The sequence below is a fragment of the Xenopus laevis genome, chromosome 2L, assembly GCF_017654675.1.
Source record: "Xenopus laevis strain J_2021 chromosome 2L, Xenopus_laevis_v10.1, whole genome shotgun sequence".
Lineage (NCBI taxonomy): Eukaryota > Metazoa > Chordata > Amphibia > Anura > Pipidae > Xenopus > Xenopus laevis.
Window position 1 is genome coordinate 42,827,715 of NC_054373.1, and position 16,255 is coordinate 42,843,969.

Genomic DNA, 16,255 nt, shown 5'->3' on the forward strand with positions numbered 1-16,255 from the left:
CCGATTTCTGCGGTACCGAGGGCTGGAATTTGGCTGGAGTTCTTGGTGGATGGCCAATAATCAACACCAGTGTTGGCCACTCCCTGTTTTTAAACCACACCCATGTTGCTAAAAGAACTTTTAAGATCGTGGTAGCACACCAAAAAAATTTCCAAATGCTAACAAACCCCCCAGAAAAAACCCCCTACCAGACTCACAACTCACAGGCAGATTAGGGCAATCACTCTCTCTTAAAAGCTGCAAGTAAGCAGCAGGGGAGGATTTAGCCTTCAGACTGAAACCAAGGTTCAGTATTTACTTTATGAAATGTTATCAAATTGTAAACAGTCATATCTTTTTAAAAATGTATTTTTATTTTAATATTGCTCATTATTTTAAGGCACAGTGGTAAAAATGTTTAAATGCTACCGTCATGTTGTAAGGAATAAGAGACACCCCTAAACACTTACAGGAGAACTAAAGCCTGAAAATGAATATGGCCAAAAATGCCATATTTTATATACTGAACTTATTGCACCAGCCTAAAGTTTCAGCTTGTCAATAGCAGCAATGATCCAGAACTTCAAACTTGTCACAGGGGGTCACCATCTTGAAAAGTGTCTGCGACTTTCACATACTCGGTGGGCTCTGAGCAGCTGTTGAGAAGCTAAGCTTAGGGGGGTTTGTCTGTAATATAAACAGATGCTACAGGGCTGATTGTTAAATTCTGATGCTAATTGCACTGGTTTCTGAGCTGCGATGTAGTAATTATCTGTATTAATAAAGCCTTATATTGTGACAATTATATTCTATGTGTACTATATATTGTAAGTGGGTCCCTAAGCTCAGTAAGTGACAGCAGCACAGAGCATGTGCAGTGAATCAGCAGAAAAGAAGATGAGGAGCTACTGGGGCATCTTTGGAGACACAGATCTTTACTGCTAAAGGGCTGTGTTTGCCTTGGGCTGGTACAGAAGCACAAAACATAATGTACAACATTTCTGGCTATCATCTTTAGTTAGTCTTTAGTTCTTCTTTAACCCATTTTGCTGCAGAGGGAAAAAACCTAAACAAAAAGCTCTTGATGTTCTTTAATCCATTCATTAATTCCTTACATTAGTAGCCTGGGAAAAGGTAAAATTTCTTTGTCAGTGTACATCTCTCTTGTGTGGGCATCTGTGAGCGTGAGTTTGGGCATTTATCCTTAAACAAGGACTGCACCTATATGGTGGTACAAGAACAGAATATTTATGATAAGTTTTCATCACATCAAGAATATAGTAAAATACAAAAAAACTGTAAACATAGTGTTAAACTGCAGCCTCCAACCACCAAAACACTGAATTGGTCAAAAGAAACAAAACTTAATTACCCTTTAAGTTTCATTATTGGAAGAGCTACAGCCATGTCTAGGACAGTGCTTTTCAGTTTCTTTTTCCCATACTTATCCTGCCCAAGCCTCACCAAGTTGCACATCATGCCAAAACTGCAATTGATTGGCACCGAATGAATTGCACATCAGCGCACCCGCACTGATATAAGTCACACACACACTCACATTGTATAACATTATAAGGTACTTACTTCAAGAAAGATATCCCCCAGTGGTTGGCAATGAGCGTATTCATTCATTTTCTCAATCAGATGTGTGATGAACACGGAACCCTTTGTAGGATCTCTCCAAGAAACAGTGTCTGTTGAATGTGGACATACAGAGTATTCATGAGCTCCCACAATATGGGAAGTAGAGAATGCCAAACATGTCTTACTTACAAACACGAATTAAATGTAAATAACGTGTAACCTGTGGAAGTGTTTGTGTCAAAGAGGGTGGATATGGGATGTGTGTGTGATGCCACCTGCCTATCTACACATATCAGAGGCCCAGCTGAAGAGCAATGTGAACCCAGGCTTTGCCACATAAGGCATGTGCTAGGGTGAATACAAATGAATGTATTTAAGCAATTACTGTAAAAAGCCCATTGCCAAACGTGGCCAAAAATATGTGGGCAAATTCTGCTTATAGACAATATGGCCAATCAGCCTGCATCTCGGTTGATGAGATATTCCCAAAATCATCCTCTGTGTGTCTAGCATAAACCTTTCATAACTAATAATAATAGTAGTTTAGAGACAATTCCTGGGGCATATTTATTATGTGGTGTAAAAAGCAGTAATAATTCGCCACACATCGCCAAGCATCGCTGTGTAATGTGGCGTAATTTTTCTTTGAGCGACTTCTGCCAGAACTTACACAGGCCAGAAGTAGTGGGCGTTCACATGGCATACAATAAAACGCACCTTGATAAATTTGCTGTTTATTTTACACAGCTATTTACATCGTTTTTTTTCTGCAAATTTAATTTTACACAGCATAATAAATAGGCCCCCTAATGTTTTGCTGATGGAACTTGTCTCTGGAGCTAGTTAGGTTTAGAAGTCGTGTAATGACACAGTGTGAGGGTGGGATGTTTTTCTGTTTATGCAAAAGCACCTATCACAAACCACTCAAGTGATATTTGTTCTTTCCATCCGACATATAAAATATTTGGCACAGGGGAATGCCTGAAATTCTATAATCACAGTCCCAAAGACAAAACAAGCACCCAAGAATCTATTGCAGGAGATTCAGAATCAGATTTGTAATCATCTCTTTATGTACCTGGAGTTGAAGAACAGAAGCATATAAAGTCTGCCTCTCTCTGGACAAAATGGAGCCCATCATCTTCCAGAGGGGGCGAAGCCACATCATCACGGACTAATAATCCACCTTTATTTTCTGCATGGACATGAACCATAAAGTCTTTGAAGCATTTCAACCTCTTAAAGGAGAATTCAACCCTAACGTTAAAAAACCCCTACCCCCTACCCTACATAGACCCCCCTCCCTCCACTCCCAAGTCTAAGTGTTACCCCAGACAAATGCCCCTAACGTTTTACTTACCCCTCCATGCAGATTCAGGGCATCGGAGTTCACAGCTGCCATCTTCTTCTCTTCAGAAATCTTCCAAATGAGACCGGCGTGGCGGCGCTTGAGCAGTTGGAGCAAATTTCTGTTTTGCAAAACAACTGCACATGCCTCGAAACTTACGTAAATTGCAGAAGCGCCGGTTTCATTTAGAAGATTACCGAAGTGGCTGAAGATTGCACGCGTGAACTACGATGACTGAATCTGCACAGAGGTGTTAGGGCCATTTGTCGGGGTAACACTTAGGCTGGGAGGAGGAGGTAGGGTTTTTTTAACTTTAGGGTTTAGTTCCCCTTTAAAGGAGAACTAAACCCCCGTTAATCAAAAATCCCCATCCCATTCCCTCCATTGGCCCCCTCCCTGCTTTCTCAGTCTATAATACCTTAGTTGAAAAATTGTCCCTTGCATTAAAGGGGACCCGTCACCCAAAAAAAAACATTCCAAATCCTATTTTATCACATTAGCCAAGCAAAATTAACTTTAATTACACTATATAGATTATTTGAATCTTGTTTCCTTCAGTGTGGGAATTCATAATTATAGCAAGCAGGCAGCAGCCATTTTGTGGACAGTGTTATTAAGACAAGCCTTGCATCATCTCAGAATCTTGTTTGTGCACCAGAATGGGGGACCTGATATGCATCCCCATGCACTGGCTACGCAATTAAACGGTAAAGAGAACGGGGGAATATGGGGAGAGCAGTGACATGTAGGAAGTGCTGAATGGAAAGTGAAAGTAATTTTCTGCCCCGCCTCTATGCCACTGGCATAGAGGAGGGGCAGACAATATTTGATTGACAGCTGAGATTTTTAAATGAGCTTACAACAGCTATGAATGCTTTAATAAAAAATAGAAATTGGATTTCATGTTTAATTTGAAAAGGACTTTTATTATACAGATTTTTGTGTCTGGATGACAGGTCCACTTTAACCATGGCATATTCATGGAGTAGCGCAGTTTTTTGTTGATCTGGTTATTTAATAATAATAATTTATGGGTTTATTAGCTCATTATCCTAGATAATATAATTATCTTGCTCATCTTTATATAATTATTATATACTTTGGCATTGTAAATTGCATTTAATGGGCATCATCTTATTGTGTTAAACATAATCTAAATTGTAAATCTTTTATGTTTTGAATATACCCAATAAAAATGATGGGGAAAAAAAAAAAAGAGTAGCGCAGCGGAACATCTTCTGTGTCTTTGAGTTGCTGCGGAAGTGAGCGTTGACATGGAGCTTTTTCACACATGCGCAGTTGGGGACAGTCTAGAATTTGTGACTTCAGCGCATGTGCCGGAAAGCTCTGCAGATTTCCAAAGAAAAGAAGAGGATCCAAAGATACAGAAGATGGTGCAGAAGAGCTCTGCTGTGCTACTCTGCATAAATATGCCATGGTTAATGCCAGGGACAATTTTTCAACTAAGGTACAAGTTGCACATACAATATGTTTGTGCTTTTGTGCACTTACCCCCACGGCAGGCCTGAATAATGATGACTTTCGGTTTGTTCCGCAATTTAGAGCAATTGACATTATTGAATGTAGAAAAGATTTCATCGATCTCCAGCAGGTTAGTCACCTCATACTGTCCTTTTTCTTTTTCTGTCTTCTTGCTGTCTGTCCCACAGACTCCCTGCCTATCTCCATGAGACATCAGAACTATGAAGGTGCTGTCTGAATCTGCATGCTCCTCCTGGGCAGCAAACTCCTTCATCACCTTCACCATTTCCTAAATAGGGAATAAAAATAATAAAGAGCTATATATATATATATATATATATATATATATATATATATATATATATATATATATATATATATATATATATATATATATATATATATATAGTGTTCTACTAATTAATAAGGATGCAATGCAGTAGTAAATGTGAATGTTATTAAAGAAACAGTAACAACAAAAAAATATAATCTTTTAAAGTAATGAAAATGTAATATATATGTATGGTTTGCTTTAATAATACTACTATTGTTTATGAAAACAAGCTGCATACAGCCATGGGACAGCCATTCAAAGCTGAAAAAGGAGAAAAGGCACAGGATACAGAGTAAATAACAGATAAGCTCTGTACTATACAATGGGATTCTTCAGTGAAGGGCAACAACCCATGATATTGTCATTCCTTAAAAACACTTGAATTTTTTGGTGTTTAACGGAATTTTTTCACATATTACTTTCCGTGTGGGTGACCAATTGCTTGAAAATACCTTTGTATTGCAGACAATAGACCTCATACTGAACAGAAAACCTTTCCCCACCCTCCCTTTTTTTTTACAAAACAAAAATGAGAACCCATGCAATTCCGAAAAAAAAGAGGAAAAAAATATTTTTTGTAACACAGCTCACATCCTTTTTTTTTCCCGCAGTGCTGAAAATGCACTAAAAGGGTTTTTTAACCTCTCACCGTGCGTTCCTATCACACGGTAAGAATCTACATTTCCCCAAAAAGAGAAACAATATCAAAATAATTTTTTTTTTTAAACAGAAAAAAAAAGTTATTTTTGAGAGGAAAAAAAAAAGATACTAAAACAGGTCTGCTAAATTACAACATTGTTTTAGGTACAAGCAAAATAAAAAATGAAACAGCCCACCTGCCCACAAAAAAAAAAGGTTTTTGTTTATCCATTGGGGACCCTGGGGGATCATATCCCATCTCTACACAGAGTGTCTTCCTGCCATGTGACTGCCTATATATGGGTTACACCCCCTCCCGAAACATGCCATAGCCCCTCCCACAATTATATTACATAGAGGCTGTCCACTTATATTACAGCGTAGAAGTAATATTAACCATTACACAATTTATTCCTGCTATCACTATGTCGGGCATTGGTATGGACGCTGGAAGGACAGAATGACATTTAAGATGCAGGGTTAATATAGGAGATTATGGCAAGAAAACAGGGAAATTACAGAAAGGGCAAGTCCCAATATAGACCAGAACATAACGGGAAGCTGAGTGGGTCAGACTATATGCAAATGGCAAAGCAGAGGTAACTCCATATTGTCCGTGGGGATATCAAACAGAACCCACGTGTGGATCTCAATTGAACAAATGAATGAATTGGGTGGCCAAAGAAGGGAGACAGGCTTGGTACAGGTGAGAGTGCTGGGTAAAGAAGGACAGTGCTATATAAAGGTGCCCGGTCACCACACATAGGAAGACATAGAAGGGAGGGGGCATAACTACAGGAGTCCAATAACTGAAACAGTACTGAGAATATTACTATACAGAGAACGGGTATAATGGGTGACACAATATGTCACCAATCAGAGGAGACCCCTCTTGACCCTCAAAAGCAAACGTGCCGTCCATCTCCTAACAACGTGACCCTGTAAAGCCTTCCCTACAAACATGGCGGCAAAGATTCCCACACTTATTTTTAATCCATACAAGAATAAACCCTGACAGCCCTGAAAAGGGTAAAAATTGTGTACCCCCCCACCTTTTTTTTGTATTTCTGAAGCCGTCCCCCCAAGTAGTTGTTATCGTCGTCCTCTTCCTCGTCCTCCTCACCTTGGCCCATGCATTGTGCAAAGTGCAAAATAAAGGCTGCAACAGGCCTCTTTAACATCTTGCATTCTTCAACTTTTTGTATTCGAAACCCCAGCTCCATCTGTGGATTTGTGCATTAAACTTGTGCACACTTTTTCTCAATATCGGAACCTCTGCTTTAGCCCCTCTTACATATGTTATGTCACATAACCCCAAAGATTAAGCGACACGCTTACTGTTTTTGTCAAGTTTGTATGTGGATGGACTTGGTATCCTAATTCATTTAGTAATTTGGTCATCCCATCCAGATCAACCTTGGCTCCATGGCGCTCGTTCAGATTCTCAAACTTTTCATTGCAGATTATAAGAGCCAAGCCCTTCCGTCCTTCACGCTTCCGCACATCATAAATCTACCAATAAATATTTTATATTAGTGTTAATTAGAATATTTGCAGAAAAATAGAAAAATAGAAAGTAATTGGAAAAAGTCTTTATTTTCAGTCTTTATTTCAGTCTTTATTTCAGTGAAACCAACTGAAATGAATAAAGTTTTGAAGGTGAACAACCCTTTAAAGGTGAACCACCTTTTTAACTTTCCTGAATTTTTTGGAGTGTAAGAGGAAATCAGAGCCCCGGAACAAATGTAGGTTGCTCTCCAAAGGAAAGTACGTTTGTTTTTTTAAAGTGAGAATTTTATTGCATTTGGTTGCAAAGAGATACATGTTGGTGACATTCAAACAAGCTGCTGGTTAATGAGAGAAGTAGTTGTCCAACAGCAGTGGTGTAACTATATGGTAAACCCCCCACCCCCGCACAATAATCTTCAATGGGGCACAACATGCATCAATTACTACTTGGCCCCCCTGCCCATCTGCTTGTACCTGCCTGCTGAGGCCAGTTTACAGTGGTCATGCACATTTTCTGGTAGGAGAGGGGGGATATAGTTATGCTACTGTCGAACAGCTGTTGAGAACCTTGTTTTTCTTACAGCCATAACTCAGTTTTGGTGGTTATAAAATCATTTACCTCATAATTTTTAAAGGACAAGGAAAGGCAAAAAAATAAAATCCCATTTTTACTTTCTTTAATGAAAAAGAAACCTATCTCCAATATACTTTAATTAAAAAATGTGTACTGTTTTTATAAGAAACCTGACTGTATGCAGTGAAATTCTCCCTTCATTTACTGCTGTGGATAGGAATTGTCAGACGGTCCCTAACTGCTGGGCAGGGAAACAATCATACTTATGAACAGCAGGGGGAGTCCCCGCCTTACTTATCAGCCATGCAGAATTCAAGCAGCTTTGTTTATGACGATCCCTAAGTAGCCCAGACCACACTGAGCATGTGCAGGGTCAGGCAAAGATATTTAACAAAGTTACAAGATGACAGCCCCCTGTTGCCAACTTTGAAAGCATAAATAATTTGTTTGATTAGGCTTTGTGTTGCAGTAAGTTCATGCTTATGTTTAGTATACAAGATACAGCATTTCTAGCCTTATTCTTTTTTAGACTTTCCTTGTCCTTTAACCCCACCTTATAGTTATCCATATTATAAAGAGTTTTTTGGGTAATATTTTATTTTTTTATATTATTTAACCCTTTCTGTGCCAGTCAATGATTTGTGAGAGGGGTGTGACTTACTATCATAAATGATGAGAATAAAAGAACCTACAGATATTTGTGGCTGCTACAGGGAGACATATAAAAGTGAAAATGACAGAGACGTCTCTAAACTGCACACATTGTGGGGATTTGGGGGGCAATTATCTTTCATGAAAGGCAATATAAGGTAAGGCAGTGCTGTCCAACTGGCAGCCCCCCTTGTGTGCCCCTCCACATGAAAGTCTGCCTGCTATGTCTTACTATGTGTAAATTGTAAAGGGTATCACTGCAGAGATTAACTGGCCCCTGCATTGTTTAAACCTCAAATTCAGTGTATTGTTCACACATGTGACACCTCTATTGTTCCCATCCCTAAAGACCTGTACTGTTCACACCTGAGACTAAAACTGCCCACATTGTTCACCTGTTCACATCTTGTTCAAAATGCTAATGGGGCACCAGCACTGTGTCACTGTATGTAGTACATATTAGACTGGTCCTGATGGGTTTCCCTGTCTACTGCTCTGTTCTGCCTGCCCTATGCTCCCTGTTTGTGCCATACTCTGTCTGCTCTATGCTCCCTGTGTGTGCCATACTTTGCCTGTCCTACTCTGCCTGTGTGTGCTATGCTATGCCTTCGCAGGGACATCGACAATTTACTAAACAGCGTAGAGGACAATTCTCTAGCGAAAGAGTACATTGCTAACAAAGTTTTGCGCCCTTTTGCCAGGCGAATTTTTACTAAGGCGAATGATCATTACTCTGCAAATTCATCAAAGTGCAGTTTCCATGATGTTACCCTTTTCACCACGTTATACCTGACAAACTGATAAAATGAAGCTACATCCTCCTTAATCTTATGTCAGTGGCATCAGATCCTGTTTGCCGAAAAGTTATTTAAAAAAAAAAAGATAAAACGCTGGCATTTTTTCATATTTTAAAGTCGGATTATGTCTAAAAGTTGTTTATTTTTCTTGAAATTTTTTTTAACCATTTGAAATCCATGCCACATTTGTTTTAGGGTGTGCTCATGTCTAGGACAATAGATGCTCTCTTTAGTCTTTATTTTGCTTCCATTTATAATTTTAATAAGGGGTTGTTTCAAACAATTTCACCAACATCTCTAATAAAGACATATATATGACCTATATGTACCCACACTATTCAAATTGACCTTAATGTGTTCGCTTTGATATGCTCACGCTGACAAATTTTTGTTGGTGATCGCCAGCATTGGTCTGGCAAGACGTAACTTAGCATTTTGATGAATAAGCGGATGTGCTCCAAATTAAAGTCTGACAAAGTTGCAAGAAGTGTGGCGCCTTCTGAGGCAAAAATTCACCCTTTAATAAATTTCCCCCTTTGTGTTGAGTTCCATAGAAATTCTTGCATTCTGCTTGATTTTGCTTCCAATAATGATTAGTGCTATATACCTGTATAAAACATATTCTCTAACCTTATCTCCTTGAGTGTCCTGAATTTTCTTGAATTCTTCAGCAGAACAAGGAATTACACCTTTGATGTCTAGAAATTGGAAAGTGAATGAATAATGTGGATTAAACAGTCAGGGTCCCATTCTGGAGCCCTATCTCATTATTCACATTTTAATAGATGTAATTTGCATTGCCACACCACATTCATGAAGCATGCATTTTTAAGCAATATTAGAATAGCATGAGAGATGGACATATGAAAAGATAATCCATGATTGCTCTCAATTAGAAAAAAAACGATATCCCTGTAGCAAAAAACGTACAAAGTGCTCATTGTGGGAAGCACTAAATATGATGCAGAAGTATCTGCTAAGTGAGTACTACAGTTTTAATTACTACTGTGCTTCTGCCCATGTCATCAATGAAGTAAATATAGTATCTGTATTATCTTGAAGTAAAATCTATGAACATCTATTGTGGCATTCTGTAGTGAAGTTTTAGCAATAAAGCAGTTACACATTTTTTAAGATCCACTGGCACCGAGGTTATAGAAGATCAGTGAACTGTGTTAGATTGCCAATCTGGAAACCTTTCATTTACTATTACAGCGTGAGCCCTCCCGAGAAACAGAGGGGCTCATTTATAAACTTCGCTCAGGGCAGATTGATTCGCGCAGTGAAAATATGTGCCCTGCGTCTGGTTATATTTATAAAGCTGAATAAGAGTGTGCAAACAGATTTGTAAATTTGTTTTTCACACTGCGAATGTCTATAAGAGCTTTTTAAATATTGCTGCATTTGAATTACGCCACAACTTTGGTGGCGGAGAAAACATTCTACCATTCTACATTCTAAACAATTTTGAAGATTGTGAATTTAAGTTACTGTCAACGCTATTTTATCGCACAACAACCTCGCGAAGTGCCTGTACTCACGCACAGGCCCGTCTCATTTGCGAAAATTTAGTCAAAATGCAAATTCGCAAAGACGGGCACAGTAGTTTAATATTTTAGAGTTCATGAAAAAGCATGGGCAAAACAACCATTTGCAAATAAATATGCGCTACGTGAACTTTATAAATGACCCCCAGAGTGTCTTCTGGGTGTTGAACAGAGTAGCAATAATGTGTTAAGAAAGAGGCAAGTATTCTAAGTAATAACATTAGCAAATTTTTTGTATTATTCCTGTATATTACCTTTGTTCTTAATTGTATCCGCATTATGTTCTTGAATGGGCACGGGTGCCATAGGAGGTTCTGAAATAAAAAAAGCCAATATATATTTGTATTTTTGCACTTCTACATAAACTGCTCTAAACAACTTAACTGATCACATTAAAAAATATTTTTTAATATGAGTATATGCAATTAAAATATCTTTGCTTTAGTATTTACCATGGTACAGCAACTAACATATTAGTTAGCGATTTGGCTTAATTGCAGGAAAATGCAAGAGCTAGGGTTGCCACCTTTTGCTGGCCTACAGTCTGAAAAGAGGGACGGGCTGGTGGCATCATGGGGCAGATCCGGTGATGTCGAGGTCAGGTCCGGTGATGTCATGGAGCAGAGCAATGACATGGCAATTGGCCGATGGCCACGTCAATCAAGGTGATCCTGCCTTGGGGTTTAGACCTGGGCAGCTACTCTGGAAACTATTTCAAACCTGAACAGTTGCCAAACCCCAATTTAGTCGCATCCAATAGGCTTGATGCCCCCACATACTAGGAGATTAGTCAACCAGTGGTTAATCTGGTCTAGCATGTTGCTAATCTCCCCCAAATGCTTTTCCACCAGCAATAATGTAACCCACCAATGGGAGTGCCTTGCAAGAAAACTTTGGGCAACCTCGGAAAGCCAAAGCGACACGGATGTGTTCCCACTGGCAATTTACATTAATGCCAGTGGGAAAGCACTGGGAGGAAATTAGTTTCTGGTGCTAGAGGAGATTAATTGTAGGGTGATGTATCTCCTTGTGTGGCCTTAATTGTGGAAAAATGCAGGAGCAGGCCTTTTTCTATGATATTAAAGTAGTTTCCTTGGGAGATTACAAGGTAAGTGAATGGAAAGCCATTTTTGGGGAGATCTGTAAAAAAATTTTAACGTGGGATCCAAATCTCCCCATGTGTCATTGCCCTACATCAAGTATCATGATTTTTAATGTCCTCATTTAAATTGGCTGAAAATAAAAGGCTCATCTAAGATCGATAAGCACAGTACTGGACCCTAAATGGGTCACAGAAAAAAAAGGTGTTTGAGTCTATATGCTCAAACAAAAGCTGAACAACAGTAGGAGATGCTCCCAGTGCAGCCTACTGAACATAGCTCGTCCTTCTCTAACTCTGCAGGGGCAAACAGACAGACAGGGACATTACCCATAAGGCTGATCCAAAAACCGTGGTGGATTGCGCACATTTTTTGCACTTTGCGTCCTGCTCTGCACATAGTTAATGAGCTCATTAATCAAACTTCCTCGGGACCAGTTATTTTTCTCATTGAACCAGGATAATCCAGGATAACAAGATATATGAATTAAATATCATTTGGAGTATAAGAAAAAGTGTGAACATGGTGGAATGCATTTCATAATATTTTTTTTTACCACTACGGTATTCACTATAGTGTGTGTTAATGAAAATATTATTTTAACTGAACCAAAGCTGATACATTACACTGTGGTAAACTACTGATGTACCACCAGTCAATCTCTCTTGACCCTTCACTTTACATTTTTTTGACTAACAAGTATGGAAATAAGTAGGATATGTCCATACCGTGGAGTCCCAGGCTTTTGGCGAGAGTTTTGTGATTCTTCACCAAGCTCTCAAGTAGAATATTGCTTGGGTCGTCTCCTTTTTTCTTTACACTGTCAATCATGGCCCGGCATCTGTCCCTGTTTGTGTTATTGCTCTCTTTGATGTGTTCCACTTCGGAGTCCACAAGTACATTTTTTTCTCGCAAATCATCTAGTAAATCACTTATCATTGCAGGGTTACATCCATCTATAATGGCTCTGCGCACTTTATTCAGTTGAGCTGGAAGACACAAATAAACATTTCTAATTATAATACAGGGGGCATCATGTTGGTGTGTGTTAGTGGAGCAATATTAAAGGACCAGTAACGTCAAAAATTTTTACAAAAAAAATACAACGAAAAAAAAACACCAACACAAATTAAAATTTAAAATAGCAAAGCCTTTATTAAGAAATAACTTACAGAAACTCCACTTCCTGTCCTCTTCATAAACACCGAAAGGGCGACCATCCATCTGCAGCGCTCGATTTCTCCTCCTGGCTTTACAATGACAGCGTGTCCTCTGCCCGATCACCTTCTCCAGCTCTTCTTCATCCAGCAGCAGTATGAAAGCGATGTCTCCTGCTCCTCCGCTCCAGGAATGCAGCCCTGACTGCGGACCCCGTGCCCACTCCGTCACTGTCAAGGCAGCTGAAACAAAGCAGCCGCAAAAGAATGCGTCCAACACTGAGCCGGCAAACCCAGGAGGACGAGCTTCTTTTGGTGAGCCGTGCTGCTCCCCGCCTGCAGCTGCTTCTGCTCCCTCCAAACTGCTGTTGGGCTGCTGTTGGCTGAATCATGAACCGGCAGAATTTGGGGGGGACAGCCTTTCGCCCTGGAGCGGTGCAGACGCAGCCTCCTAATACACTCAATGCGGACCTGCCGGGGTTGTATGATTTACTTTTATTTACTCCTCCTGCCGGCTCAGTGTTGGACGCATTCTTTTGCGGCTGCTTTGTTTCAGCTGCCTTGACAGTGACGGAGTGGGCACGGGGTCGGCAGTCAGGGCTGCATTCCTGGAGCGGAGGAGCAGGAGACATTGCCTTCATACTGCTGCTGGATGAAGAAGAGCTGGAGAAGGCGATCGGGCAGAGGACACTCTGTCAGTGTATAGCCAGGAGGAGAAATCGAGCGCTGCAGATGGATGCTCGCCCTTTCGCCGTTTATGAAGAGGACAGGAAGTGGAGTTTCTGTAAGTTTTTTCTTTATAAAGGCTTTGCTATTTTAATTTGTGTTGGTGTTTTTTTTTTGTTGTATTCTAACAAATTTTTTTGTAAAAATTTTTGACGTTACTGGTCCTTTAATCATACATGCGTGTTGGTAAAATACTACTGTTATCAGCAAGGACTGTTAAAAAGACAATATTAACCTATTGTATGGAATAGATGGATCTGTTCTAAGCAATATTGCAACAAAACTGCACTGACCCTGGCAACAACAAATGAGTGATCAACTGTGAAGGTCCAGTTTTATTGTTGATCTTATTTTTAATTGGTTTATTTTCTAGCCCCTATTCTACCAGTCCTCTGTGACTTCAACATTGGCATCTGGTTGCTAGGATAATTAAACCCTATCAACCAGATATCAAACACCATAGCAAAAAATGTAAATACAGGTATGGAATCTATAACCTGGAGTACATTGGGCTTGAAGCTTACCTGTGTTTATCATTTGCAGTCGACCCTGTAGTGGTATGCCTTAGAAGACAAATTCTCCATTCTCTCTGAATAATCAAGCTGCACTATGGTTCTCTAATTAACGTTTAACCTAACTGATCCTTCTTTGTTCTTTAGGGGAACAGAACCATGTTTCCAGTTCACTAGTGCCTAATGGCTCAACCTTCTGTTGTTCTCTCTGCTTATATTGTCTTGGGAGACCCCATACATTCCTTTGTATTGTCATATTATTTGAATGTGACTTATATCCGCCTATGTGCTAGATAAACCAATCCCATCTCAATTTGAACGGCACAAAAACTAAGAGCTAATAATTTTTTCACCTAAACCCAGTTCTTCTTTCCCATTTATAATTCTTTGAGTCTCCACTCACTCTAGTAACAGAAATACCATAATCAAAACCTGTTACTTTTCCTTACCAACATTGTCATCCCTTCCCCCTCAAGTAGCTTCTAAAACACTCAAATATACCCTCATCCAATCCTGCCTAAACTACTGCAACCTTCATCTAACTGGCATCTTAAGATGGCCATAGACGCACAGATATTATTGTATGAAATTAAGTTTCTTGTGACATTTGGTGCATGATTGGTGGGAGACAAACCAACTGATATTGCCAAAAGACTTGGCTATCGATTGGCTTGCCAATTGGCCAGGTCTGAAATTTTTGATTGGCACCCAAACATTGGCCACTGTTTAATGCTGAATCGTCAGATACAGGTAGAATTTTATTGTTTATACCTGTATATCTGATGATTCAGCTCTAAATGCCTGAATTGAAAATAAATCATCTTTCTTGTGAACAATGGTCGCAGGAAAGATCATATTTGTTACATCTATGGCCACCTTTAGACTTTTCCCCAATCAGGGAATAGTAAGCTATGCTGCTAGAGTGCAACTTTGCTTCGGGTCTTCTTCCAGCGCTTCTGCAATTACTGTGACTTTTGGCGCATGCGCAGTTGTTGAGAAACAGAAGATTGCTCCAACTGCGCATGCGCCGGTACGCTGCTCTCTTCCCAAAGATTACCAAAGAGAAGTAGATAACGCCCGTGAACTCCGGTGCCCTGAATCTGCACGAGGGTAAGTAAATAGTTAGGGGCAATTACCAAAGGTACCACCTAGACTGGGAGGAGAGGGGATCTATGTAGGGTAGTGGGGTAGAGGTTTTTATTAGCAAGGATTTGGTTGTCCTTTAAGAGAGGACTGCCTCCACCTGCATCCAGTGGCTATAACAATAAAAGGTGCAGACCCAACAAACAGGGGTCCTAGGAGAACATGCTCATGCCAGAAGAGGTAAGGGGGGTCATTACAGGTGACCTGCAGTGTCCATAATATCGTGGGGAATGATGGTTTTGTGGACATCATAAGTCTCATGCAATGTCATATTGGTGAGTGAGCATGAAAAATTGTTTCTGAGGGGCCCTGAAGTTATACCCTCATGGGCACGAAACATGCACTTTGCACCCTGCAATGCATAGAGTAAATGTGGCTTAAAATGTATAGATGAACTGTTCTATTACTATGTATAGAATTTCAAAACCAGGCTAATTTTGTTGTAAAGATAAGGCTGCAATGAACAGGAAAACGTAATATGTTACTAAACAGGATCTGGTGGTTTAGAGAGCAAGGACAAAGGAAGAAAGGCTAAATGAATCAGCACTGGGGAAGTGTAGCACACAAACATGCTCAGTAGTAGAAAAGAAACTGAAAATACAAACCTGTATCTAGAGAAAGAAGCAGGAAGAACTGGGTGGAGAGGCAGAAAATAACTATTTTATTTCTTGAATGCAAAAGAAACTTGTTGCTTGTTTTATAGTAAGTCATTGCACAGGCACTTACCTGTCATATCTGGCGAGCAGCAATGCAGCTATAATGTACACAGGATAAATAACCTGAGCTCGGCTCCAGCATAAGTTACACACAGTAAGACGGAAATAAAACATTTAAAAAAATATATCTGTCTGTCTTGTGCTGATTGGCCAAGAAAAAAACAATGTTAGCCCTGCCTATTAAAGGGAAATCCACCAAAATATTAAAAAATACATTTTTTTTAATGAAAGAAACTGTAATTCTAAACAGCTTTCCACTATATATGAATAAAAAAAAGTTAAGTGATTTTACTGTTATTTCTTAATTCTTTTTTTTAAAGATTTTATGTAACAGTTGGCAAAGTAACTGATTAACACATTTAACTGTGTTCAGTCTTCGCATGAGTAGGGATAGCCTTACATGTATTTCTACTTATGTGCACAAGAGTTATCATATACTGTACATACAGTGTACATT

At 39.5% G+C, this 16,255-nt stretch overlaps 1 protein-coding gene across 1 annotated transcript; it reads right to left on the reverse strand.

Annotated features, from left to right (window-relative positions):
• Positions 1–332: 332 nt before the first annotated feature.
• casp1.L (caspase 1 L homeolog) lies at positions 333–15,857 on the reverse strand. Its single transcript, NM_001087754.1, is given in 9 exon segments — positions 333–1,200; positions 1,564–1,673; positions 2,642–2,758; positions 4,424–4,682; positions 6,705–6,878; positions 9,528–9,595; positions 10,699–10,758; positions 12,273–12,533; positions 15,809–15,857. Coding segments are annotated over 9 exon segments (1,161 nt in total). The 5' UTR covers positions 15,816–15,857; the 3' UTR covers positions 333–1,095.
• Positions 15,858–16,255: the final 398 nt, after the last annotated feature.